Here is a 27,754-nt window from a genome sequence, read left to right on the forward strand (position 1 = left end):
TCACTCCCTACTGTGTAATCACCTCTGATATTTCATTATACATATAACATGTATGAAGGTAATCTCAAAAATCACGTTAAAGAACAGATTTTATAGCCACAGTGCATTTTTTTTGGAAAAATTTGGCAGTGATTAAGAGAATAAACTTTACCCACGGCTTCGCACAAACCGCTTCCTCTCTTGAATCATGCCTGAATTCATTGAGCATATGATGGTGGAATGACTTTGAGTCTTGGGGATAAAATATATAAGACACATTTGTGTGTTCATGTGCTCACATGTGGGCCTATGAATAAATATTTTACAGCCTGTCTCTACAATATTTGTCTTTTGTTTAATCTTGGTTCTTGGACAGATATAAAACAAGGCTCAATGACTTAAGTGTCAGGGTGAACTCACAGCAAAACTCATCCAATAAATTTGTCATTTAATAGAAAGTTGCTCAAATCAATTATCAAATAATTTGGTGGAATTAATACTAAAAGTATAATCCATAAAACTGTGTTTTTAATGGTTCAAATTCAGAATTCAGAATAAGCTTAGAATTCTTTCTGCTTTAGCTCTTCAAGGATGCCTTCCTCTAAAGGAAAATGGAAACAAATCCAGAGAGACTGCTGATCTCATTGTACCTTCTCCTGGTATGATGCATCAGGTTTTATAGCTTGTCACATTGAAGTACAAGTTATTTTTGTTTAAGAGCAACACCTTCTTTCTGTTGTATGAAGTGGATTATTCACTGAGCACTTTAATTGTTTCTAGTGCAAGATGGAGCAGTCATTTCCTAACTATCCACTTACATTGATTTCCAGCAGAAAACTCCCCTGGTTTAACCTTCTGAGCTTCTGAGCTTCTAGATTGTCTCTAAGGCAATTTAAACGTTAATCAAATGCTCTGTTTTTTCTGTAATAAGACTTTAGTGACTGTTGGGGATCATTCTCTCTTAGCCTTATGCCATCTTTATAACCTGATTGAGGAACTAATTATCCACAATATATTTTGATCTTTTGGGCAAGTTATTATCTATCTTTATAATAATATCTTCACTCCTTTTATTTTTAATATGATTTATCCAAATGCACTACCTTTAATAATTACTTTTGTGAAATTATAAGAAGCATGTGACTTCTTGCTATTTGATATCTTCTTTTTCTTTTTCTATTCCATTTAAATAGGCCAGACTCTGTGCCTTCTATATTCCAATAAAAGCCCCCATAAACAAATGTTTGGTATTACTTTGGTAAGTATGTTTGTTCTTCATGTCAACATTCACATTTATTTTTTCTCCCCTTTCTGTTTGTCTCTTCAGACAAAGCCCAACTCTTTAATTTTCAACTGCATTGATGACTTGAAGAATGATAATGTAGATCTCTGCAGATGTGAGGAATAAGAAAAAATGATCTATGTGATTCACCTCCAGGAAGTCAAATGTGTGTATTCAGTGAAAGCAGATGCCCTCTCCCAGGGCTGAGTAAGAGTCACATTTTATACCAGTGTGCCAAAGGTTCCATCTTCACTTCATTATTAGAGAGAGGCTACCTCCTGCCCTGTGAGTTTCACTTTCTGGAAACCCATTGTTATTGGAAATATGAGTAATACTTTTATAATTATAAAAATATTAAATCATATACCAAATATATGGCAGTTCACAAACAATACAGGAAGTCAAAATTCTATGAGCCAGGAAGGCTTTTGAATGAATATTTGAAATTCCATGTTTGATAACTTGGCTTATCCTCATAAAATTCATCATTTCTAAGCCTTATCCTTCTTATTCCTGGCCACAAAAAAAAAAATTCTGAGTAGAAAAAAAAACTTGAAAATTTTTAGCTCTTATTATATTTGAAATGATTACCAATATGTGTAATATGTTACTGTAAGGAGATTTTATTTTGCATTATCAAATACTAATAACATCTTTTGTATGCTTTCTAATATGAAATTTAAACCTTCTTAATTTCTGATGTTATTGATTCATAGAAGGTGGTATGAAAATGGTCTCTCACAGAATTTTATTAATTGTAAAGTGAGTTTGTGTACTTGTTTTAAGCTTGCATTAATCAGAATATTTCTTAAGTTCCATGAAAAATATGTCAAAAAATTATTCTTAATCATTGGTTCATTTTATTGATATTTTAATATTATCTGACAAATAAAATCCGCATTCATCCATCATTCACTCATCACAGACGGCAAACATAGCCTTCTATTTTTCCTTCATGTTTGTGATGTGCCAGAATGTTTTCTTTTACCAATTTTAGTATTAATTAACAACTTATTTCAAACCACTCTTTAATGTTTTCTAGGATTTCCTTCCATAAAATTATTTTTAATTTGTTCTATTTTTTTTTTGCCAGCACAAGTTCTTAGAATGTTCCCATTTCTAGTATGATAACTCAGTTTATATTTATGTGTGGGTTACATTTGGACTTGGCACCATTTTATTTTAAATCTTATAATAATGGGAGATATGATATTAATACACTGTTTTGCAGGTAGTCACGATTGGCATTATTTATTCAAAGATGACTGTAATAACTATTAGTTAAAATGGACTGACATATTTAAGGCCTCTTTCACACTGTTTAACTGCTGCATCTGGTTGGAACAAGCATGATGGTAAAGATCTTGCCCTTGCAGCACTGGTTGGATTAAAGGGTTCAAATGGAAGAGAGAAGTTGTGGCTGGATTTAAATGAGGACCAAACAATGTGGGGATAAACGCTGCAGGAGGCAGAGCCTGAAATGCTATATGTGATGGGTGAAAGGGGGCAGCAGTGACTAAATGCAGGGGATGTCCTAGAAAAGTAGGGTGTGCAGGGATAATGGTTGGAGCCATGGTTGGAAATGGAAGAGGGCCGAAATGTGTCTGTGGGAATGGGTGGATATGAGCCATTGGGAGGGGGCTGCCGTGGGAGCTGATGGAAGCAGAAACAGCGAAGTGCTGTAGGAAGGTGTGGTGAATGGTGGTGATGGCTGTATGCTGGTGGACTGGAACTGTCTGCACAGCTGAGGGCGGAGAGAAGGCAGTGGGCCCTGAGGCAGGCACAACCCGGAGATGCTTGGACAGGAGCTGTTTCTGCATATGCTGCTGGGCCTGTAGCTGGAGGAGCTTGTACTTGTCTATTTCATCCGGAGAAAATGTTATGGGCTGATGAACTAAAGGTGGGGAGAGAGACTTGGGACACCCTTCCAATTCATCTTCCACTTTGTCATGCTTATGCGTAGTTCTGTCATAGCAAGAGTTTATATTCCCCTCTACATGATTCATAGACATGCTTACATCTTGTAAGTCTAGATTTATCTGGTCCTCTTTGGTCTCTGTTGAATCAGACACACCAGTATATCTAGTAGATGGAAAAGCACCAAGGAAATGATTTGGTACTGAGTCACAGCTTTCAAGGAAAGGCTGGACTTCACTAATTGAAGATTTAGATTGCTCTTTCATTGTCTGGTTCTTTTCTCTGCTTGGAGACTGAGAGTCTGTTACTGCGTGATTTATGCCTTTGGAGAGATTGTTATCACATTCAGCATCTGTGAATACAGTAAAATTAATTTTTTGTGAGCTTCTGATTGTGTCTTTGTCAGAAGTCTTATAAATTATACTGTCTTTATCATTTCTCCTTTTCCTCAGTTGTTGTCTCCTCTCTGAAAAAGGTAAGGCTGTTCTGTTGCAGCTTGGTGGTCTAGGTTGAACTGTGGGTTGTATCTGTGAATGAGTCTCTGATTCTTTTAAACAACTATTTGAAGAAACCTCAAACTTGGTTGCTTGCTCCTGACACTTCTTGGCTTTTATTCTTTCTAAAAGACACTTTGCTGTCAGGGAAGGTCCTTCTCCATCCAAAATGTTTGACTGTGTGGTGTCTGAAGGGCCACCTCCACAGCTCCTTAGAAGGTAGTTGAGAGTCCTCCGGTTGCATGGTCTGCACTTGACTTTTCCCACATCATTAATGTGAAGGCTGGTCAAAGACTTTTGACTTCTCTTGTTTTTGTTTAAACAGTAAGCTCTCTGTCTCAAATATAAGCCTGATTTGCTGTGCTGAGGTCCCGGGCCATTTAAGGGTTTTTCACTGTTTCTATCAAGCAAAACCTGTGAACTGGAATCACAATTAAAAACTCTTGTTGGTTTCAACCCTTCAAATTGTTGATTTTTACCCAGTTTACATCTCTCTCTGCAGTGACATTTGCTGTGTTTCGACTGTTTTTTAGTTTTAAGTGAGTCCCATAGTTTACCATTCCTGCCTCTCTGAGTTTCTAACTGAGGACAGCTACTGCTTATTGGGACATTAGACAAGCAGAAGCAATTGTGTTTTCGATGTTTCCACATGTGTCTTTCAATTGAGTCACATTCTGCTTTGCAAACATAGAGCAAATGACTGCGACCACCGCCATTGGACCGATGACTTGAGCACGTGTTCCTCCAACTGGCCACATTTCTGGGAGATTCATCCCGAGGTCTGGGACGGTTACTCAGAGGTGGCTTTGGAGAAAATCCGTCATAGCTTTGTTTTCCACTTGTAGAAGCCTTGTTGCCCAGGCCGATGCTGCAGCTATTTAAACTCTCACTGATATCCTTCTCAGGCTCACTGTGCTTCTCTGATGTACAAGGACTAAAATTCCAGGCACACTGGTTTTGTTCTTCAACCTCTGAATGTGGAGTGCAGGAATTCTGCTTGTGTGTTTTAGTCCTGGAGATGTGAGGTGAGCATGAAGGCCAGTCCTGAGCATTGTTTAAAACTGTCCTTTTGCAGCTCTGCCCGTGGACATTTGAAGGTCCCTTGAATTCAGTATCATCAGCATTATCCTTTCTCATGCCATATTTTAGAGACAGATTAAGGTAGGTGGGCACTTCAGGACTTTTCATATCCAAGTCTCTCAGACTATCACATTCACTCGTACTAGAATCAGAATCACTGTAGTACAAATTGTATTTTCTCTGGAACTTTTCCCAATCTGGGTTAGCTATAATCATCTTTGGCTTCTGAGACTGATTATCTTGTGTCAATTTTTGCTGTTCTTTCATTAAACCTGAGACTTGACTCTCTGTTTTTCGCTTCATTTCCAAAGGCTCCTTCTCCAATTCTTTTTTTACATTCTCTGAATTATGCTCATCCTTCATGTTGCGAGAAAGTTTGAAGTCAAAATATAGTGGATTACAGCCGTAAGATATACAAGGCTCCGTTCTGGTAAAGAACAGGAGCTCTGTAGGCCACTGTAGAGTGGTGAGTCCATCCTTGCTCTGTACATGGAGGAAAGGCAATGGTTTAGACTTCAGGTCACGTGGACAGCCTTCTCTGTAAAGTCTCTGAACACTGTTGTTAACTCTGTCTGCTTCTTCTGAAGCCTTTGCTTTTGCTTCCATTCTGGAGATAGGATTCAGATGTGCTCTGCTCTTTTGTTCTCTTGACCCTGAAGGTGAAAACTCATCCATACTTTCGCACCAATGGTTATCACTGTGTTTGCGAACATGAAGTTGATTGGAGGATTCATTTGCTTGTCGTGGGTGATTAATGCCATTTTCTGAAGTATCTTTCAATGTATTCCTGATTTCTTTCTCTCTGTTGGAAAGAGTAAAATTTTTTTCTGAAAGATGGAGGTTAGACCTAGAAAAAGAAGCATGAATGCCTGATGAATCTTTCAGTATCTCATTAAGAGATTCATTTTTGTTTTGTGACATTTTAGAATTCATTGAGAAGGTGTTGTTTAGCACGCCGTCCAGATGGCTTGGTGAGATGACACCTTCTTCCTTAGTAAGGTGTGAATCGTCATTTGCAAACCTGCAACACGTGCATTCCTCTACTGTTTGTTTGACTTTATAGGCGGGTGACTTGTTACACTCATGTGTGTCATCTGTGTTCTCACTGAAAACTGAGGCTGAGGATTCTAATTTTAGATAAGCTTTTTTTGAAAATGAAAATGAAACTCCTGTCCTGTGATTTGCACTGCCGAGATCTGAAGACGTTTGTGTTATCCTATTTCCAAACAGGCACCGCCTGTCTGCTTGCAGCTGTTGTCGGTTATGCATAGCAAATCGCTGCTTCTCCATGGTACTTCTGGGGAGGGTCTTTCCCTTGAGGAGAAGCGTGCTCTTCATGCAGGAGACCTTTCTGCCATTCTTAACAGGAAAAATTCCCTGCTGGAGCTGCTTTTCCATGGCTATCCTGGGGGCTTTGTATGCTGGTCCATTTCCAGAAACACTGTAAATAAAGTAAATATTTAAATGAGTAAGACATTAGCATTGGAATCAAATCTATATGAAAACAATATTCCATAGTATTTCTACAGTGGATTGCTTTAATATTTATTGGTGAACATAATTTTCTACAAAATCACCATTTTATCATTACATACAAGTCAGTATTACTGAAATTCTCTGTTTAATTCTGTTATTTAGAAATGTAAAAAGCAATAACATGTAACTATCTTATATGAAAGCTTCAAAACAAAATGAAACAAGAGTATTTGCATCACAATATAGTCTGTAGAACCTATGATCTTTGGAAATAAGAGTTTTAACATGTTTCATACTCTTCTAACCAGCACCTTCACATTTGGTAAGAAACTGAAATCTGCACAGTGGAAAAAGAGTTTTAATTTGACTTTTCAACATCGTTAGCATTCAATGTTTAACACTTCAACATCAAAGGTCTTTCCAATTCACTTCTGCTGAAGTAAGGAGCTTTCGTCATTACTTTTGTTGGCAGCTAGAGAGCACAGAAGCAGGCAGCGGTGTGTTCAGGAAGGCTCAGCATTTCCAGGGCATTCCCCTGGATTTTGCAGTAGTGTCTCTTGCTTCTTCCTCACCACAATTGTGTATTTTTTGTCTTTTAGCGTTTTCCAAGATTGTTGATTTAGCTGAGGTTCTTTAATGATTCAAAAAGAAAGCAGAAAATAAACATACAGAGGCAGAAACTTTTAAGTTAAAATTAGTGTTTTCACATTTTCTCGGTTACTTCTTTCCAGCAGTGATGTTGATGCTGACTGAGGAAAAGTAATGCTACTGCATCACTTCTTCAGTATCTTATTTGAAATGGCATTCAGTTGTTAGTTCTTTGTCCACATGCCTGGACCAACCTCTATCCTGTTTTCTATCTTAGACTTTCATTGTTACCCATTTGTTTCTTGACTATAAAATATTAAATTGTATGTCCCTAAAACACATCACTTAAATTTTGAAGCATTAACAGTCCTTTACTTTTCAATGCTTAGCATCACCCACCCACACAAAAGTGCAGCTCTCAGACCTCCTCACAGAATCTTCCTTTCATGGCAGAGACTATGGCAGAAATCCATACCTGTTCCAAATTTAGAGAATACGTGACTGTGGGTTACCAAACTCACCTTGGTATACCTATAGTACAACACCTACACTCAAGAAAAGTCACAGAAGCAGGGGTATAGATTGCAGGAGCCAGAGGATCAGAGAGTCTGCTTGGGATACTGTTGTAGGTCACTTGTTTGTTCCCGGCTGCTCAGCCCCGAAATAAACGCACAGAAACTGTATTAATTGCAATACTGTTCAGTCAATCGCTTAAGTGTATTTCTGGCTAACTCATATCCTAAACTAACCCATCTTCATTAACATGGGTATCTCCACATGGGGTAAATTTCCATCCAGTGTCTGTCTCCAGTGGGGGCTACATGGTTCTCCTGACTCCACCTTCTTTCTCCCAGCATTCAAATTAGTTTTCCCTGCCTAACTGTACTCTATCCTATCACAAGCCAAGGCAGATTCTTCATTCATTAACCAGTTGTCTTCATAGCACACAGAGGGGAATCCCACATCACCTTCCCTTTCTGTTTAAGTAAAAAAAAAAAAAAGGTTTTAACATAGTAAAATTACATATAACAAGATAGGTATCAGGCAAGAGTTATAGTTACAATATTTATATCTACTTTAAGGAAAATTACAATTATAACTATCTATTCTTCAACTACATCAAACACTCCAGAAGTATATAATATTACCTAAGTAAATAGGAAGTGCATTGTAAGCAAGTTCCAAAACTCTAGAATTGACAGAGACATCTTGCTGCCTGGACCATCACCCAAAGTTGTTCTGTACCGTAGGGGCATCCATCTTCAGCCTACAGGCCCATAGTGTCTGGCAGACTTTTCCATGAAGCAGGGACTTTTAAAGACAGTTCTGCCTATATGGGCAGTGTCAGTCACTTTCTTCTGTGTCCTGCAGAATGTCTCACAAACTCCTTCATGAAGCAGGAACCCCGAACGACTGTCTCACCTTCTTTAGGCAACTTCAGCAGCCATCTCTCCATGGGTCCTGCATGTCTAGCTCACACAGCATAACATCAAGTAGTCCAGGCAAGCGCAGTTTCTTGTTCAAATGGCTAGTAAACTCCATAAGAAGTCTCTTCGATGCCCATCTTCCTCTTGAAGTCATTGGTGTTTCCAGGAGCAGATGTGTCTTGTTATTAAAACATTTTAAATGCCATATTCTGAAGGTCTCTGAAAGATTTGAAGTCTGTGAAAGATTTGAAGAATACCTATCTAACTGAAATATATCTCTATATTTCTAGAAAACCTAAATTTCTGTAAACTTGATTATTATAGATGACTTTCTATTAACCTATATTTCTTAATTTTTAAATGAGATACACAAACACAATATCTTAATCAAGATCAGAAACATATATATGTATACACATATATATATATGTGTATATACATATATATGAACAAAATTGAGCTTAAATTTGTATCAACAAAACAAGATCCATACCAATGCAAATCTCTATAGCACATCTCTTTTTACAAACAATCATTTAGGGAATTTGTTGTTCTCTCCAAACTGCTTCCTGCTTTTTGCTGAGTGAAGTAATTTTTGTAGAGGTGTTCACAATAATCTTTCAGGGTTTTGGTCCATCAAACTACTATAACCTAGAATGAATTCACAGGTTCTCATCCTCTGTGGAAACAAAGGAAGAACCTCTTTTCAAAAGCAACACATCCTTACATCCAAATTTTGAAGACAAATACCTTTAAGGTATATATGTTGATTACTTAGCTCCTTCACAGTCAAAAAGTTCAAAGAAAACACATTAATATACATAATCCAGACTCTCTGTGTATATTTCATCTTTACATGGCTTATTTTTCTTTTTCTACAAGTTTAATATTTATTATCTTTACTCCTTTAATATATGGCTTTCTGTAATCTTTTATATTGCATTTACTGTCTCTTTACTCTTTTTCTTCTAACTTCCAAGCCTATGTACATTTTTAAAACACACTGTGTCTCATTTAGAGGTCTTTTATGTCTGAATCTGTCCTCATTGTGTATCTGTAATCCGTTTCTGACCAGGATGGCTTCTTAAAATGCTAAGTCCTTCTTAAAAACCTAAGCAGCAGCATTGCTAGGGCAAACAAGGCCCTGCGTGCTTGCTCTGCCCAGTCTAGCATGACAGAGCTATTACTGCCTGTGAGAGCCATTACATTGCTCCCTTTTTAGACACAGGTCAGGTCTATGCTGCCGTTAAGCAAGTTTTATCACTCTGCTCACAGAACCCATTTAAATGCTACATAGCTGGATCTCCCGAAAGAGCCAGAGTTCGTGCTGGCAGCACGGTCCAGGAAGCCACCTTTTTAATACCACCTGGTTGTTTTTCCGCTACTGCAGAATCAGGAAAACCTCTCTTAAAAGAACTGCAGCATTAAGTCCTGGTTACTCTGTTTTGTTTTGTATTGTTGTTTTTTGTTCCTAGAATTTCTTTCCAAACTCTCTCAGGTTTTAAGTGGATTTCACTTGCCAATTTGTTGTATAAATGTTGTACAAAATGTTGGCCTTCTACAACGGGATACTATGCTCTAGAAATGATAGAGAAACTGTTTCCAACAAATCTCAACAATATGGCTGCAAAAATAAGCCCTATATAATGACAGCAGTTGACATGTCAACATGAATGGGGAAATTGGACAAGTCTCTACCTTAGATAAAATAATACAGGCCATCAGTGACATCTGGAAAGGGAGAATCTGTTTTTTGAAAGGAAAACTCCCCTAATGTGTTATCCGTCCCGAGTCATCAGTCTCATCAGTCTTTTTTTTTTTTTTTTTTTTTTTTTTTCGAAACAGGGTTTCTCTGTGGTTTTGGAGCCTGTCCTGGAACTAGCTCTTGTAGACCAAGCTGGTCTCGAACTCACAGAGATCCGCCTGCCTCTGCCTCCCAAGTGCTGGGATTAAAGGCGTGCGCCACCACCGCCCGGCTTCGAGTCATCAGTCTTAAACATAAGTACTCTTAATGTACTCAGCATACATACTGGTACTCTACTGCCTGTCATCTTTTGCTTTAGTTGAAAGATAATTTTTGGTATTCAAAGTTTACTTTACTAACATTATTTTGTTTTTATAGTATTAGAACCTGTTATTTTCTCCACTCTTATGAATTTTAAGTTACAAACAATAATTTTAGCCATTATTTATTTCACAATTCTGTGAGATTGTCTATTCTCATGAATGGGTGGAGAAAGTATATTCCATTATTTTCTGGAAATGAAATTTAGGAATTTTATGAAAGAGTGGTTTTTCTTTAAATTTTTTTTTTATGGAACTACTTTCCACCCCTGACACAATAATCCCCTTGTTTTGATAACATCATCACATTTTTCCAAATGGTGTATGTAATATTTTTAGTAGGGAAACGTTTGAAACACGGCATGTGGGCTACGGAATTTTATTCCAACCCAAAGAAAAAGTCCAAAGGGGTTTGTGGAAGTTTTATTGCAACCTGGACAGAGAAGGACAAGGAGCAACATTGTGACTGAATTTTTTTCTTGGCGACAAATAGATAGCTCTCTATATTTGTGCTCTTCTTTTGGATTATTATCTAATTGATAAGTTTGCTTCTTCTGGAAAATCAATCTATTTTCTGTCACTGGTATTATGCTCAACAGAAAGTATTCAAATGCTATTGGGGGAATATTAGCATTTCTTCTTCCAGATTTCAATAAAATGTGAATATTTTAGTATTTTTAAATTTAATTTAATTTTCATTTAATTTTAAAATAAAAATTCAGTCAGTTGTTTGAGTATGTGAGTAGAAGTATGTGGGTAGGTAGACCATGGTGCACATGAGGATGTCAAATAGACATGTGCAAATGATGTGAAATAGTTACTGTAACAAAACTCATTGACACATTTACCACAACACCTAATTACCTGTGTGTATATATATATATATATGTGTGTGTGTGTGTGTGTGTGTCTGTGTGTGTGTCTGTGTGTGTGTGTGAAAAACAACTTAAGGTTCCCATCTTAGCAAATTTCAAGTAAAGTCTACAATATTGCTACGTATAGTCTTTAGTCTCTATATTAGATCTCAAAATTTCTATGAATGTGTGTTGGCTTCTCACTTCCCTATCTTCTCATCCCTAGCAAGGAATGCTTCTATTTCTATAATTTTTTCATAGTTAAAACATTCGTTAAAACTTTTTGATTTCATCTTTGAAACTATTTTTAGTTTCAGTGATTGTAAAATAATGACTTTTAATTGTAAAACCTAGTATTTGTGATCCCTAATTGTTTAATTCTTACTATTGTATTGTCGCCCCAATATTGTCCCCAGGTTCTAAAGTGATATTATAAATATATGATTTGCTTCTATGGGGAAATATATTTTGCAACAGAAAAAGGTATGTACCAAACAGAATGATATTTTTTTGTGTTTTATTATGTTTCTTATATGGGGAACTTCTGTTTTCAGAATCAATATCACTAACCTTTTTTTTTCAAATGCTTCAAAAACACCCTTAATGTTGTACTGTACTTACATTATTTTTTTTTTGCATATAACTTTACACTCAGAAAGTGAGTGCCTCCCAATGCAATAGATGGTTTTACTGGAGACTCAGGTTGAATGAAGGTATCCAAGAGAAAATCAAAGCTGTCTGCCCTGTATGAAACTCATAGCCAGTTTTCAGTCAATATTTGTTTATATGTTGGATTCAAGTGTTCTCAATACTAATAATTCATCTTTATTTTCTGCATGAAGAATCATGTTATTTGAATTGTTCTACACAGATAGCATCAGTTCCTACAGGATTAATTGCAAGATGCTGAAAGCCAGATGCTAGTAAATATGGTAAATCAGGCACAGAAAGAAGCACAAAATACTCACGAAAGGCCTTTACAACAGGGCCAGAACTGCTTGGCTTTTCAGCAAATGTTAGTAAGACTAGTGGACCAAAGGCACATTATTCAGGAAAGGGGCCATGGTATGTTTAATTGTCATTTTTGTATCATGCATCACTCCTGCTGCAACAAAGAAAATATTTCATAACTCTAAGTTACTTCTCTGGAGCCATAAGGCTGCTTAAGCAAATAGAGCAGTTGGGAAGTAATAGAAAGGAAGAAATAATCTTTATGATTTGAAATTCTTTGTCCAAAAACTGAACAGTTTTCTTTTCCAATAGGATACATTATGGTCTATAGTGTGGTTATAGTTGAGTGTGTTTGGTACATAAGGTTGCCTGACAGATACCCTAATATTTTCATGTTTTAAACAATCTTATTTTACATACCAATCTCCTTTCCCTCTTGTCCCTCCACACCTACCACTTTCTTCCTACCCCACACCCACATCCACTCCTCAGAGAGGGTGATGCCTCCCATGGGGAGGCAACAAGGTCTGTCACATCACTAGAGGCAGGACCAAGGTCTTCCCCAAGTATCTAGGCTGAGCAAGGTATCCCTCCATAGGGATACCACAAAGAGCCAGTTTATGCACGAGGGATAAATACTGGTTCCACTGACAGTGGCCCTACAAACTTCTCAAGCCACACAACTGTCACCCACATACAGAGGGCCTAGTTCTGTCTTATGCAGGCTTTTTATCTGTAAGTTTGGTTCAGTGAGCTCTCACTTGTTCGAGACAGTTGTTTCTGTGGATTTCCCCATCATGATCTTGGCCCTTTTGCTCATAATAATGCTCCTCCCTCTACGTAACTGGACTTCAGTAGTTTTGCCCAGTGCTTAGCTATGGATCTCTATATCTGCTTCCATCAGTTATTGGATGAAGGTTCTATGATGACAATTAAGATCAGATTCTTCAATCAGATTACAGGGGAAGGGCAGTTAAGGCACCCTCTTTACTGTTGCTTAGATTCTTAATTGGGGTCATCCTTGTAGATTCCCGGGGATTTCCCTGGTGCCTGGTTTCTTGCTAATCTCATAATGGCTCCCTCTATCAAGGTATCTCTTTCCTTGCTCTCCCTCTCTGTTCTTCAGCCAACTCAACCTTCTTGATTCCTGATATTCTCCTCCCCACTTTCTTTGTCCCCTTCCCATTCCCCTACCACTCTTACCCCTTCCACCATGCTGCCCCTTATTAAGGAGTTCTTGTTTACTTTCCCTACCTTGGCAGATCCATGTATGTCTCTCCTAGGGTTCTTCTTGTTTCCCTTCTTCTTTGGGATTGTGGACTATTGGCTGGTTATCAAATATTTGCTTTTTGTCTAATATCCACTTATAAGTGAGTACATACTGTGTTTGACTTTCTGTGGTCTGGATTGCCTCACTCTCCAGTCCCATCTATTTGCCTGAAAATTTCAAGCTGTCATTGTTTTTTACCGCTGAGTAGTACTCCTTTGTGCGATTCTACCACTGCCACCGGCATCAAGATTCCTCTGATCCTCTCTGATTCTTTCACTGGGGGCAGCGATGTGGATGTATAGTTACTGTCACAGTAAAGACAACCACAGTGATGCTTCAATAGTAACTCAGATGTGCAGCTGAACAAGGCAAAACTGGTCTGGCCTGTGAAGATCGGTTTTGAGGATTTCTTTCTTTCACAAGTATTGTGATTTGATTTATTGTTTCCTATACTAATCATGCAGGAACTGAAATGGGTTTTGGATGTTTTCCTAATGAACACAGGATGTAGTCTTCTAAGGCTGTGCCAGCAGGTCTGATTGGGTAAATAAAGAGCTGAATGGCCAAATGAGTCAAGAGAAAGAATAAGTGGGGCTGGCAGGGAGAGAGAATAAATGGAAGGAATAAAAGAAGAGGGGAGGAAAAAGGGAGGAGAAGAGGACTCCAGGGTCCAGCCACGCAGCCAGACACAAAATGAAAAGGAAAGAAAAGATAAATGAAAATAGAGAAAGATAAAATCCCAGAGGCAAAAGTTAGAGAAAAGGTGGTAAGAAATAAATCAAGCTAAGGCTAAGCATCTGAAAGTAGTAAAAAGCTTGTGTGTGTGTTATTTATTTAGTAGCTGGGTGGTGGGTTCCCCAAAAAAGTAAAGTGTAAAGAGAGTGAAAACAACCTAAAAATATTTTGGTGTTCCAAAGTGGGGCTAAAAACAAAGCAAAACACAAAACTACACTGTATATAATTAAATATTAGTTATTTTTCGTATTTTCCAGTGACCACATTTGAAGTCTAATATTTTATGGTAATATAAATAAACAATTTACTCTTGTTATTTTATATTGTATTCCATTTAAATAACAAAAATTTAAATTCTGACAAAGCTATAAATTCATAATTCACCAGGTTGCTGTCAACTGTATGGATTAGTTATATTATTGTTATACATTATGATTCATATTAGCACAATTCACAATCTGCAAAGTTAACTGCATCCCACTAACAACTTTGAATCATTCAGTGGCTGCAAGCTTTTTTAAGACTGTCAATTTTCAGTTACAAGTATGTATTAGTGTAATGCTTGTTATGGTATAATTATCAATTAAAATGGCACTGTGCAGTAAATTTAACCACATTAATTATATTTTGTTTGTCTGCCAGACAATGTTAGTGTCTTTTATTCCACAATCAAGTGTGAACAAGGGAATATACAGCACACGTATTTTCCACCCCAAAGGTGCATTGCTATTTATAGTTTTAAAAACTGTTATTGTGGCTGCCTGAAGCAGAACAGTGTTTGTCAGACAAGGTGTCAAAGTTAAATACATGAATGCACAGCAGCTGGAACTGCATACAGAATCCTTGCACAAGATCAAGCCAGTCATCTTCCCAACTTGGATTGGAGAGGGGCCCTTGAGGAGCTATTGACAGTTGTGGATGCTGGGGTAGGAAGAGTCAGTTTTCTTCAGAGATGTGGGTCCTATGAAAACATCCATCCTTGTTCCAGTAGATTAAAAAAATGGTCCCCTACACATGTACACAGGCAGTTCCATATAGTAAGTATTTAAACATAAATGTATATGTGTGTATAGAGGGAACACACAAAGTTGGTAAGGAAAGGTGATAGGGGTCAGAGGACTTGGAGGGGAGGAAATGGAGGTTCCATTTGATTCAGCATTTTATACTATAAACATATATGCATGTATGGATATTAAATAAAATATTTTAAGAGTTATTATTATAAAACTTAAATTACTGAGGAATTATGTAAGAACAAGTCAAGCTGGAACAGATGACCATTTATAGAATTGGTTCTTAGATCACTTCTATAAACAGTAAAAAGAAGTTAACAGCATTGGCAAGAAAAAAATCAAATGACAAAATTAATAATTTACAAAACATTACCTATTAAAAGTTTGCCTTCAAGCGTGTTTGTTGATAATTGTTAGTTTTATATTGTTACAGAGAACCAAATAGAGTAATTACTGAGACTTTCCAGGAGCTGGGAGAAGCATTATGGATCATCAGACTCCTCTGCCTCTTACCATTCAGATTGCTGCCTCAGCTCAGCCAGCTGATGGAGTCGCTTAAGTGCTTTTTCTTGCTTCTTCTCATCTTTCCATGACTTGGAAGCTACATTTCGAGCGAATTCTCGTTGCTTTAATTCTTTCAATCTCTATATAAAAAATAAAACAGAAAGGATACAATGGTGAAGTAAAACAAGCTTTTCTGTCTGCAAGAGTCTTTATTAAACATGATCCTGAATGTAAAAGTTTCTTTTGGGATATGGAGAGTAAAAGCATTTTCTCCGAGATAAAATTAGTAGATAAATGCAGTTGTCAGCTAGGTTGTTCCTCAAAGCTTGTCAAAGTCAACCTCAGAGTGTGATGCAAAGCTGGAACCCAGTCCTAGGTGGAATCACCCTGTACACACAGCTGACTCATTTGTGTCGGCGAGAGTGAAAACCAAATTCATGTGCCATCTGCAAAGGGAGAGAAGGCCAGAGCTTAAGTTTTCTTACTTAGTTCCTCCCTATGAAGATGATGATGATTAAACAGATTGTGGAATGAACTTCTCTCAGTAAACTGCTTTTATGAAACTTTCAAAGAATTAATGAAATATTATTTAAAAGGATGCAATGAATTGTCTTTAAATATTCAGGGTAATATTAATATAGAACTCTATATCCAAAGAAAATACCTCTTTATAAATAGGTAAAAATATAGAGATATTTAAACATGCAAAACTGAAAGAATTCATTACCTTGAGACATTAATAACAGGTGGTAACAGGTATCATGAAGTAAGAATGAAGATGTCAGAAACATTTACTCCAAAAAAAAAAAAAAAAATCCACAGGAAAGCAACTGTGGTGATACATACTATTCTTGTGATGCTTTCTATTATTTAAACCAATAAGCTTTGAGGTTTACAGAAAATATATAAACAAAAATGAGTAGCAATGGCATTCAGTCTGACAAAGTGAAATGCTAATATACTACTGAAATGTTTCTTTCATATGTATTAAGCAGTATATTACCAATAAAAATCAGACTGGTAAGTTAAAGAAATGCACTATAAATTATATAACAACTATTAAACTGCTAAATTGTTTTTATGAAATTTACCAAAAAGGAACTATAAAGGAACGACTAAATTTATTTAATCCCAGAAAAGAAAGAAAAATAAGAAAAAAGAAAGAAAAAAAAACAAATGAAATAATTGCAAAGAAAATCACAAAATAAATGGAATTCAAATGTATCAACAGTTAATTGAGCAGTGTAAACAACAAAACGAACAGGCATAGAATATCAATAAAAGATCAAGATCATATAAACAACAGAACATTATTCATTTACAAAGAGAATAGCATTTCATCTACATAGATGGAGAACAGTGTGCAATGGGAAATAAGCCTGGCAAACAAAGGCAAAGTCTCTTCAATGTCACTCATACGTAGAATATAAACTAGGGTCCTAGAAGTTGAGCAAAGAATAATATTTAGCAGAGTCTGAGGAGAGTTGATGTGGTGGTTTAAATCAAAATGCCCTCCATATGCTTATATATTTGAATTCTTAGTCATTAAGGAGTGGCATTACTTGATTGGATTCGTAGATGTGTACTTACTGGGGTATGTGTGTCCCTTGTTAGAGGAACTTTGTTACTGGGGGCAGGCTTTGAGATTTCAGAAGATTAAACCAGGTCCAGTGACTCTCATTTACAGCTGCCTGTGGATCCATATATAGAACTATCTGCTGCCTATATGCCATCATGCGCTGGACATGATTGAAGTGAAATAAACCTCTGAAACTGTTAGCAAGCCCTAATTAAATGCTTTTTGTTGTAATAGTTGCTGTGCTTATGGGTGTCTCTTCACAGCAATAAAACATTGATGTCTTCAGTTTTCTATTGCTATGAAGAGAAACCATGACCATGGCAACTCATAAAGGAAAACATTTAATTGCTTATGGTTCAGAGGTTTAGCCCATTATCATCATGACAGAACAAAGAACATGCAGGCAGTCATGGTGCTAGAGAATGAGCTGATAGTCATACATCTTAGGCTGTAAGAAACAGGAAGTACTGGGCAGCAACAGGCTCTCCAGGGAATATCCTAGTGAAGGCTCAGCATCAATGGTACAGCAGAGGCCAGGGGCCTCAAACCCAATGAATGAGTCTTTGTGATGAACACCTTCATGTAAAATCTATAGATAAAGGGGTTTGTGACTCATTACATCACATTGAAGCTTCCATAACTATATTCTCCCTTTCTTCTTCTTTTTTTTTTTGTCCCTTTCTTCTCTTAAATGTTATTTTGTTTTATTTTTGTTGGTGGGTGGGAATAATGGGTGAGATCTGGAGACATGATATGGAGACATGAAGTGAAAGACAAAAAGATTAAATAAAAAGAAAAATTAAAAAAAAAGAATAACTCAAGTTTCCAAGAGGTGGGGGTAAAAAAAAAAAGCAAATCCAGCTTCTAAGGAGAGGAAGAGGAAAAAAAAAAAACAGGAAGTTAAATGAACTAGGCATAGCTTAAGCATAGGAGACCTCAAAGTCCACCCTAAATTGACACATTCTCTTCAACAAAGCCACACTCAGGTCAAGAAGGCCACATCTAAACAGCCACTCTCTATAAACATAGGGCCAATTACATTCGAACTATCACATTTCTTTCCCTGGCCTCCATAAGCTTGTGACTATAGCATAATTCAAAAGGCGTTTAGTACAACTTCAAAAATTCCCATAGTCTATTACAGTCGCAACAATGTTTTAAAGTCCAAAGTTCAACGCCTCTTCTGAGATCCATGACATCTCTTAACTGTAATCCCCTATGAAATCAAAATATATAAAAAAATCAGAAAATATACTTCCAACATATAATGGAACAGGATAGACATTGCCATTCCAGAATGTAGGAGTGTGAGTACAGTGAGGAAATACTAGACTAAAGCAGAACTGAAAACCAGCTGGGCAAACTTTTTTTTTTTTTTTTTTTTGGTTTTTCGAGACAGGGTTTCTCTGTGGTTTTGGAGCCTGTCCTGGAACTAGCTCTTGTAGACCAGGCTGGTCTCAAACTTTAAACTCTGCATCTCCATGTCTGATGTCAAAATGCTTTTCAGATCGCAACTTCTTCCAACTTTGCTGTTTGTAAAACAAGTTTTCTCTTGAGCAGCTTTCACTCCGAGTTAGTAGTTCTCCTTAAAAGGTATTCCATGCCTCTGGCACATCGAACATCTTGGGGCCTCTAAGAGAATCCAGGCTTCAACTTCACAGGTTCACAGAACGGTCTCTCTACTAGGCCTACATTCAGGGACACCTCTGATTTATGCCTGGCCTCAGCAGTTTTCCTTAGTTTCTCCTTGATTCTATATCCAGAATCATGTGGCCGAAGCTACCTTTTGTATTAGAACATGGTCTCCTGATGTATGAGGATCTTCTGTCTATGTGTTACTTTCATTCGTTAATAAAGAAACTGCCTTGGCCTTTTGATAGCCCAGCCCTTAGGTGGGTGGAGTAGACAGAACAGAATTCTGGGAGGAAGAAAGCAGAGTCAGGCAGACGCCATGATTCCCCTTCTGGAGACGACGCTGATTAGATTCATGCTGGTAAGCCATGACCTCGTGGTGGCATACAGATCATTAGATATGGGTTAATCAAGATGTGAGAGTTAGCCAGTAAGAGAATAGAGCTAATGGGCCAGGCAGTGTTTAAATGAATGCAATTTGTGTATTGTTATTTTGGGTGTAAAGCTAGCTGTGCGGGATCCAGGCAGACAAAAAGCAGATCTGCTGGCCTCATCACTGCAGTCTCCTTGTTCAGTTGCATCTTCCCCAGCTTCCTGTTTTTGATGGTTACCTTCAGTGCCTTGGGTTGGCCCTCCTGGAACTTGCTGTGTGAGACAAAACTGGCCTCAAACTCAGAAACCCACTAGATTCTGCTTTCTGTGACTAAATGCATGCACCACACCTGACTGTAAGCTTTTCTTTAATTCTCTTCACAACTTGGAAACTTAGCTGAGTGGGATGAGCCCTGAGGTCAACACCCCCCTTATTCCATTCCTTAAGCTGTTTATCTCCTTGAATACAGGACTTCTTTCTACTTTCTGATGCTCCTTTTCTTCTCAAATTGTACATACTGAATTTTTCCTTGCTCAGTTTTTTCCTTTTCATTATAATTATTTATTAGATGTAGCACTAATAACCATACAGCAGAGTTTATACTAGGCTGTTTTGAGATTTCCTCTGCCAATGGGATTAATCCAAAACTCTTCAATTCAGACTTAGGCATATTTTTTGGACAAGGGTAAAAAGTAGCCACTTTCTTCACATTCTATCACATGAATGATCTCTAGGTTACATACTAAAACTCACCTTCTCTAAAATATCTTGAGTCGGGTCTCCATAGTTAATCAAGAAACACTCAGAACCATGGTCTTTCATGCTCCTACTAATATGACCCATTAAGCAGTACTTAAAGCATTCCATTGCTTTCCTAACCCAAGTTCCCACAAAAACCATGCTCAGGCCTATCACAGCAATACCTTGCTTCCTGATACCAACTTCTGTCCTAGTCAATGTAGTAGTTTGAATATAATTGACCCTAGGAGTGACACTATTAGGAGGTGTGGCCTTGTTGAACTAAGTATAGCTTGTTGGAGAAAGTATACCACTATGCAGGCAGGTTTTGAGGTCTCTTATGCTTGAGCTACACCAAGTTTAGTTCAATTTCTGTTGCTTTCAGATCAAGATGTAGGACTCTCAGTTCTTTTTCCAGGACTATGTATACCTGCACACTACCATGTCCTACCATAATGATAATGGACTAAACCTCGGAACTGGAAGCCACCCCAATTAAAAGGAAACTTTATAAACGTTGCCATGGCCATGGCCTCTCCTCACAGCAATAGAAACCCTAAGACAGAAGTTGGCCTCAGAGAGGGGAATATTGTTGTGATAAGCCTGGTCATGCTTTTGTTTGAGAATGTAGACTACAGCTTCACACACTAGATTTGTATTGTAATATACTCTTTCTTCTAGTATTTATCATCCTTATCCTTAACTGACAGTAAGCTCACAGGCATGCTTTTTTTGTTATTGTTAACCTTTTCTTTTTCTTTGTATTTTTGTTTCTTGAGTGCCTATAGCATAGGGGTATTTGTGTGTATGTTTGCTCACATAAGTGTGCAGATATGTGCCTGTCTATGTTTATATGGGTATAAAGGCCAGATGTTGGTTTGGTGTGTCTTTATCAATCACTCTCCACCTTCTATATTGAGTCAGTGATTCATAATTGAACCTGAAGCTTCAATTATGAGTTTTGTTAGCTTGACTAGTTAGCTTGTGTCCTGTCTCTTCTTTCTAAATGATAGAATATTACACAAAGAACACTAGAGACTGCAACAACATACATGTACATATAGAAATATTAACTCAATGTTTTTTGGGGGGTTTTAAATGTAAGATGCTTAGATATATATTTGTTCTTTGTTGATCCAAGTTCTATGCTCTATAGCTTCCAAACAATGCATTAATGTGTGGACTCTAACCTGCCATTACCTTTGCATCCTAATACTTTTTTTAGCACTCAATTTCTATAAAGTACTTTCTCAGGCAAATGTATGGTTCAGTAGTTAAAAAACTTGCTATACAAACCTAGATGGCCTGAGTTTGATCCCTGGAACCTGAGAGCTGTTCTCTTACTTTACATGCAAGCTCTGAAGCACTCATAAACATACTCAGACACAAACCATTAATGTACACCTAACAGCAATAGAGAAAAATATACTTTACAAAGGCACACATAGCAGTAAGAAAGAAAAATATGCTTTAAGGAAAAAAGTATTGTCTCTCAGAATTTCGTTTTTCCCAACCATGATGTAGATTGTATTTGGTATATATATATATATATATATATATATATATATATATATATATATATATGAAGAAGGTACAGGGGATTCTATTTTCATTTGTTTTCAGACTTCTGTAGTACTTTGCAATTACAACTTAAGCAGGAAAGGAGAGAAATATCTTTCTCAAGGCCCAAGTTCATCCATAATTGGAAGCTGATGCCTCTTGAAATTCTACACAGCTCCCCATGTATGAGGAATCTACTGTGTTCTGAAATGAGAGAATACTTTTATGTCTCTGTGTTACAGTGTTACCCATGATCACAAAACATATTGACTGTTCATAGTGAAGGAAGATGCTCACTTGCACCATAGAGAAGAGGATGGATAGTATAAGATCATCTCTATACTGATAAACTATTTCACATATAATCATACTGTAAGAGGAGCAACTTCACACATTTTGTCTCTCATTTATATGTAAAACTGTGAAACCAGTCACCCCAGAGAATTGGAATTTCCCCAAGAACTGCACGATAGGAGAAGGAAAACACTGAAATCTGGTGCCAGTCAGAGAGAAACTGTTTCCTGCAAAGAGATTTCCCACAATTCCATCAATTTTCAGGATAAAAACAAAGACAGATGATGAGGGCAGGGGCACACCTTGATTTGATTCTTTAGCTATACACATCTTGATATTCTACTTAAAGCTTAACCTCCTGTCAGAACAATGAAGATGGATTCAGGAGTCACTGGATATTTTTTCTTCTTTCCTAAGGGATACATTGAGTAAAACTTCTTTGTTTACTTTTCACTACTTTCAGTACAAAAAACAACAGAAAATTCTGCCTACCATTGTTGTCCTGCTATCTTTATCTTTGTTTTTTAGCACTATCTTATCTCCAATCCAATTGGTTTAGCACCAAATTCTTCATGTCATCACAATGTCACTCTACAAACAATGGAGGAACACAGGAAATGGGAGAAAATCTGGTCTTTCTCTGAACTCTCATAAAAGGAGTTAATGTCGCTCAAAGACCAGGAATTAGATTCTCTTGTAGGCAGATAGGGAGAGGAACCATGGCTAGGTAGTAAAGGTGTTGAATTTCCAAGACGGCCAGTTTTGTTTTTTTTTTTTTTTTTCTCAGTGTCCTGACTTGAGACCAAAGCCTGACAGCTTTTGTCTCCAACTGGTAGGACCCCTGCTGTTGAACCATCTCAAGGATTTCCAGACAGGGCAGGATTAGGGGAGGGCATAGCACAGCTGCTGGCCAATTAGCCTTCCTTTGTGATTCTCATCAAACTGTCAAACCCTAAAAGAGAGAAGGAAAACTATTAAGAGACTTTAAAGCCCCCAACCATCAACAAGAGACTGGATGTTCAACTTCCTGAGTCTTTCATGTGACTACTGCATGTGTGTGTTTCTTCACCCTCAATAAACACCTTTTTTCAACTGTCAATGCTCTCTGTGGTACAGAATATCTCTGTGTTGCTACTACGTATTGCATTTCAGGTATTTCCTGACTTTTAATTATTTAACTGGAAGGGAAAATGAATCAATATCAAGACCTCTGGATCATATCAATACAAAACAGTGTCAGTAGATATCTGATCTAGACTTTGGTGTTGCAATGTCTTGCTGAATGGAAGTGATAGGATCCTGTGAATCTTAGATCCTGGGCTTTTGTCTTCTCTTTAAAAGGTTCTTTTCTTATTATGAAAGTCAATGCTCTACCTCAGAAATGAGTGTTGAAGGAGTTTTACCTGCTCCAAGACTTGAATTTCTCTCTTCCCATTCCCATGCTGGGGAGAATTGATATCAGACAAGTCCTTCTTGATTGGAGCACTAGAACTGAGATCTAGACAGAGCTTTACAGGAGATACTGGTGGATCCCAACCTGCAAATCAGCCCAGAGGAGGTAGAATGCGGCTACACACTGGAGACTTTATCTCTGCTTCCTTTGTTCATTAACAGCAGCCCACTCTTGATAGAATTTGTTGCTTTGCACTCAGTTATAGGGAGTTTCTTATATACCTGTTCCTAAGAAGCACTCCCTGTCTGTTCTCCAACACTTTTCCCCAAACCAGACCCAAATTCCTACTCATTAAAGAGATCCTGCTACGAAACTGTTTTCCACAGCTTCCTTGAGTTGCCAATGAACCCTTTCATTCAGTGCCTGTAATCCCAAATTCAGGCAGAAGATGGTACCCACCTTGTGCTCTTTGCAATTTCTGAAAGTCCAGAGTTACTACCTCTTTCATGGTAGTTAATAATCTCTTACCTTATTCTTAGTATTATTTAGGCATAATTATAAATTGTGTTAATGATACACACAAAATTTAATCAAGATGTTTTTAATATTTACTATTAAGTAATTTCTAAACTATAGATTATAAAAATGAAAAAATTCTCCAGAAATTTGTTTTAAAAGTCAACAAAATATCTTTGCATGTTTTATGTTTTTACCAGTGGTGATCAAGGTCTGGTTAAAGTGCCAATTAACTACAATTTTCTTATACAATTAAAGGGATCTCTGGTTCTGAATGACTAGATATAGTCAGAAAAGATTCAGTTTTGTATTTAGAGCCATGTCTGTGGTATTTAGATTCTTTCTGAAGACAATTAATAAATCCGTTTCATTCAGTGTGGACAAATTCCATTCAAATTGAATTTTATTTCCGAAATCAGTGTGTTGTGGAATATTTGTGTACACTGTATGAAGATGTGTCACTGTGATTGATTTATAGGAACATTATTTGTACTAGTTAGAAACTGGAAACAATCAAGATGACTCCCAACTTCTCAAGAATGGATAAGGAAAATATGGTACATTTACACAATGGAGTATTACTCAGCAATTAAAAATAATGACACCATGAAATTTTCAGGCAAATGGATGGAACTAGAAAAAAAGCATCCTAAGTGAGGTAAACCAGGCTCAGAAAGATAAACATGGTATGTACTCACTCATAAGTGGATATTAGAAGTAAAGCAAACTAGACTACAATCCAGAGCTCCAGAGAAACTACATAACAAAGAAGACTCTAAAAGGTACACTTGGCTCATCCTTGGAAGGGGAATTAGATTTCTTGGGTAAACTGTGGTGGAGGTGGTAAAGGGGAAGGGGTGGGAGATGAGAACACGAGGGAATGGAATGGTTGAGGGGGGAAAGGGATGGAGTGGGAGACCAATAAAAGAAAAATCTTGGTAGGGAGTGCCACTGTGGTGTTAGGGAGATCTTAGGTCTAGGAAAATTCCCAGGCACTCCTAGCAATAGTGGAGAGCGTGCACCAACTGGCATTTCTCTATAATCAGATTAAGGAATACCTCAACTATCATCAGAGAGCCTTTATCCAGCAACTGACAGAACCAGATGCAGAGATCCACAGCCAAGCACCAGGCTGAGCTCCAGGAATCCAGTCGAAGACATGAGGGAAGTCAAGGTCAAGATCATGATGGAGGATCTACAGAGACAGTTTAACTCATAAACTCTAGACCAAGGGCTGTGGAGCCTCCACGGGACCGAATTAGGCCCTTCGCATGTGGGAGACGGTGGCAAAGCTTGGACGATCTGAGAGGCCCCTGGTAGTTAAAGCAGGATCTATCCCTGGTGCATTGCTGGAGCCTGTGGTGGTATATGCCTTGGTTCAGGGCGGAGGGGATTAGCCCTGCTCCAGTTAGGTGGGACAAATTTAGCCCTCACAAGTTGAAAGTAGATGCAGGGAGGGTTTGCAGGGGAGGTGAAGGGCAGCTGTGTGGATGGCAGGGGAGGGAGGAACTGTGGTTGGAATGTAAAATGAAATTTTAAAAAAGAGCTAGATGGCCAATAGCTGGGGAAGGGAGAATAGGCAGGACTTCTGGGCAGAGAGTGAAAGAGAAACTGGAGGAAGGAATCCATGTGCCTGATGTTAACAGTGGACTCAGAGCAAGTAAGGTATGTAGTACTAAGAAGAGGAAACCAAGTCATGTCGCAGAACGTAGATTTAAAAAGAAACATATGGGTTAATTAAGTTATAAGAGGTAGTTGGGAAAAAATTCATAGCTAAGGCCAAGCTTTTGTAATTAATACTATGTCCCCAGGTCATTATTTGCAGGCTGGTGATCCAAAGATAGTACAACAAGAAGCTTGCCACATCAGTATTTATCAACATTAACAATGTGCTCTAAATCCCATAGGACGCCGGACAGTGTGAGGGTTTAAAAAAGCATTCCCAGCTCAGGTTGACCTTAGTTTCTATCTTGTCTTTGTCACTTGGGAGCTGAGATTTTTGGAAAGCTGCTTAGTTATTGCTAAACTTAATTTACACATTTGACACTTAGTAATCCATCAGTATCTACCTGATATCATTTCACCTGGAAAAGATAAATCACTTGCAAAGCACCTGACATATGGCAAATTCTCAGTGAGTTTGAATTATTACTGTTAAATGAGGAATAATCACATTTGATGGAATTCTTGGAAGCAGGACGTGCGAGGAACTCTTTGTTAGTGCATAAAGGGTTCTGTTAAGTGTATTTGATTCCGATATGTTGAAGCTGGTCTCCATGAGTGGCTTTAATCCAGACCAGTTTATAAGAGGGACACCTGAAAAGCAAAGAAGTACACCTGAGTTGCTGTTCATTTTCCTGCCACATTTTAGATTCAAGTCAAGAATTTAAGATGATCTATTGGTAATGCCATATACGAATGGGTATTTCTCTTCTTGAATAATTTACATTTATTAGAAACTTTTATAATTTCTTCAACTCCAAAATCACATCATTACTGAATAACATTATGAATTTTAGGCCAAAATATGATGTGTTCTCAGACTTTTCTTTGATAAATCTTACTAATTTGCCACTGGGTATTAACGCCTTCCAAACAGAAGATATTTTCGTTTTATAACAGGTTTCACAAAACATCTATTTGGAAATTTCAACTGTTTTCCCATCAAGGGAAATCAGTGAAAGATGTCATAGAGAAAAACCGCTTCAAACGGCTGCATATCTGAGACTGATGGAGTTCAGCTTGAGCACGTGCCATGTTGATTTCGTTGCTCATTTACATTTCTCCATCTAGGTGGACTGAATTACAAAGAACAAGTGAAAAGAATGAAGAGCACGGCAAAACAACATCATCTGCCCAATTTACTTCAATTTTCTTTCATAGCTTTCGGATAAGATTTTATCAAATTTAATGAAATTGGTCAGTCTAGCCCTTAATTAAAAAATGGAAAGAAAGGAACATAAAAGACCAGATACCTAGGATTTTGTAGGAAGAAATACAGGGGTGAAGTAGAAGAATTCCCTTGACATCAGCTTACGCCCTGTCAGTTTTACAAAGGAACACAAAGAGAAACTGCAAGCAGAGTGGTCTTCACAGGCGTGAGGATTAATGCCTGCCCTGGTCTTTCTCAGAACAAAGCAGCACAATAAAACCAGGCACAGAGGTCAAGATAAAGACAAAAAATGTTGTCTTTGTGTAGTTTCTTCAGCTTTAACCATATTTGATTATCTCTAAGTAGTAAGTGAGGTAAACCTTATAGAGATAAACTTGATAAAATTTATTCATGAAATGTTTGGGATTTAATTTTCTTTGGGGCTTTTAGAAGCAAGAACAAAGCAATGTTTGTCCCTACCTGCCAGGAGAAATGTTGGGCACATGCATTGCAAGTGGAATTCGGCTGTGAATAAATGAATGAAGAAACAAATTGATCCAGTCAGTAAGTCTCTGTGTGTCTGGAATAGAAATATTTGCAATATTGCTGCTTGCCATCTGAATCTGTGTGTGCACATCTGCCCACTCCACTAACCACTTTCTGTTCAATTCCAATGAAGCAGAGCATACGTGGGAAGTGAATCAGCTCAAGTGTGTCTACTGTTCCTTCCTGAAATACAATAACTCCTTCTGTCTCTGCACTTTGCATCCATAGAGCCCAGCGTAGGGGCTGGCATTAATGTTTTCCTTTAATGCAGGATTAAATTTTAAAGTCAAAATTATTGACAGAGAGAGAGAGAGAGAGAGAGAGAGAGAGAGAGAGAGAGAGAGAGAGAGAATATCATCCAGGTTAAGTGAGATCAAAACAAGGGAACACTCAACCTTCATAGAAGCCTATGTATTTCCTCGTTTAATTTTTGTGAGATCAAAATTATAAAAGGATTTCACTATCTCCCAAAAGAATTTCCCACATTAAAATGGAAGTGTTTTCTTCATTGATATCATTTTTAAATGTCATTCTCTTTGATGATCTAGTAGCAATGCATGAGACAAACAGAAGTATTAAAAAAAAAAAGCCTGGTGAGTTCTGTCTACAGACAAGTA

The 27,754-nt window shown here is 37.6% G+C and overlaps 1 protein-coding gene across 1 annotated transcript in view; it reads right to left on the minus strand.

The window, feature by feature from the left end:
* Positions 1 to 2,538: 2,538 nt before the first annotated feature.
* Positions 2,539 to 27,754, minus strand: part of Znf804b (zinc finger protein 804B) — a 516,878-nt gene continuing 491,662 nt past the window's right edge. Inside the window, exons 3-4 of the mRNA XM_057758823.1 lie at positions 15,644 to 15,774; positions 2,539 to 6,193 (exon numbers count right to left, since the gene is read on the minus strand). Of these exons, the coding sequence (XP_057614806.1) occupies positions 2,539 to 6,193; positions 15,644 to 15,774 (3,786 nt within the window). The remainder of the gene's footprint in view (positions 6,194 to 15,643; positions 15,775 to 27,754) is intronic.

Source organism: Chionomys nivalis, chromosome 26, assembly GCF_950005125.1.
Source record: "Chionomys nivalis chromosome 26, mChiNiv1.1, whole genome shotgun sequence".
NCBI classification, from domain to species: domain Eukaryota; kingdom Metazoa; phylum Chordata; class Mammalia; order Rodentia; family Cricetidae; genus Chionomys; species Chionomys nivalis.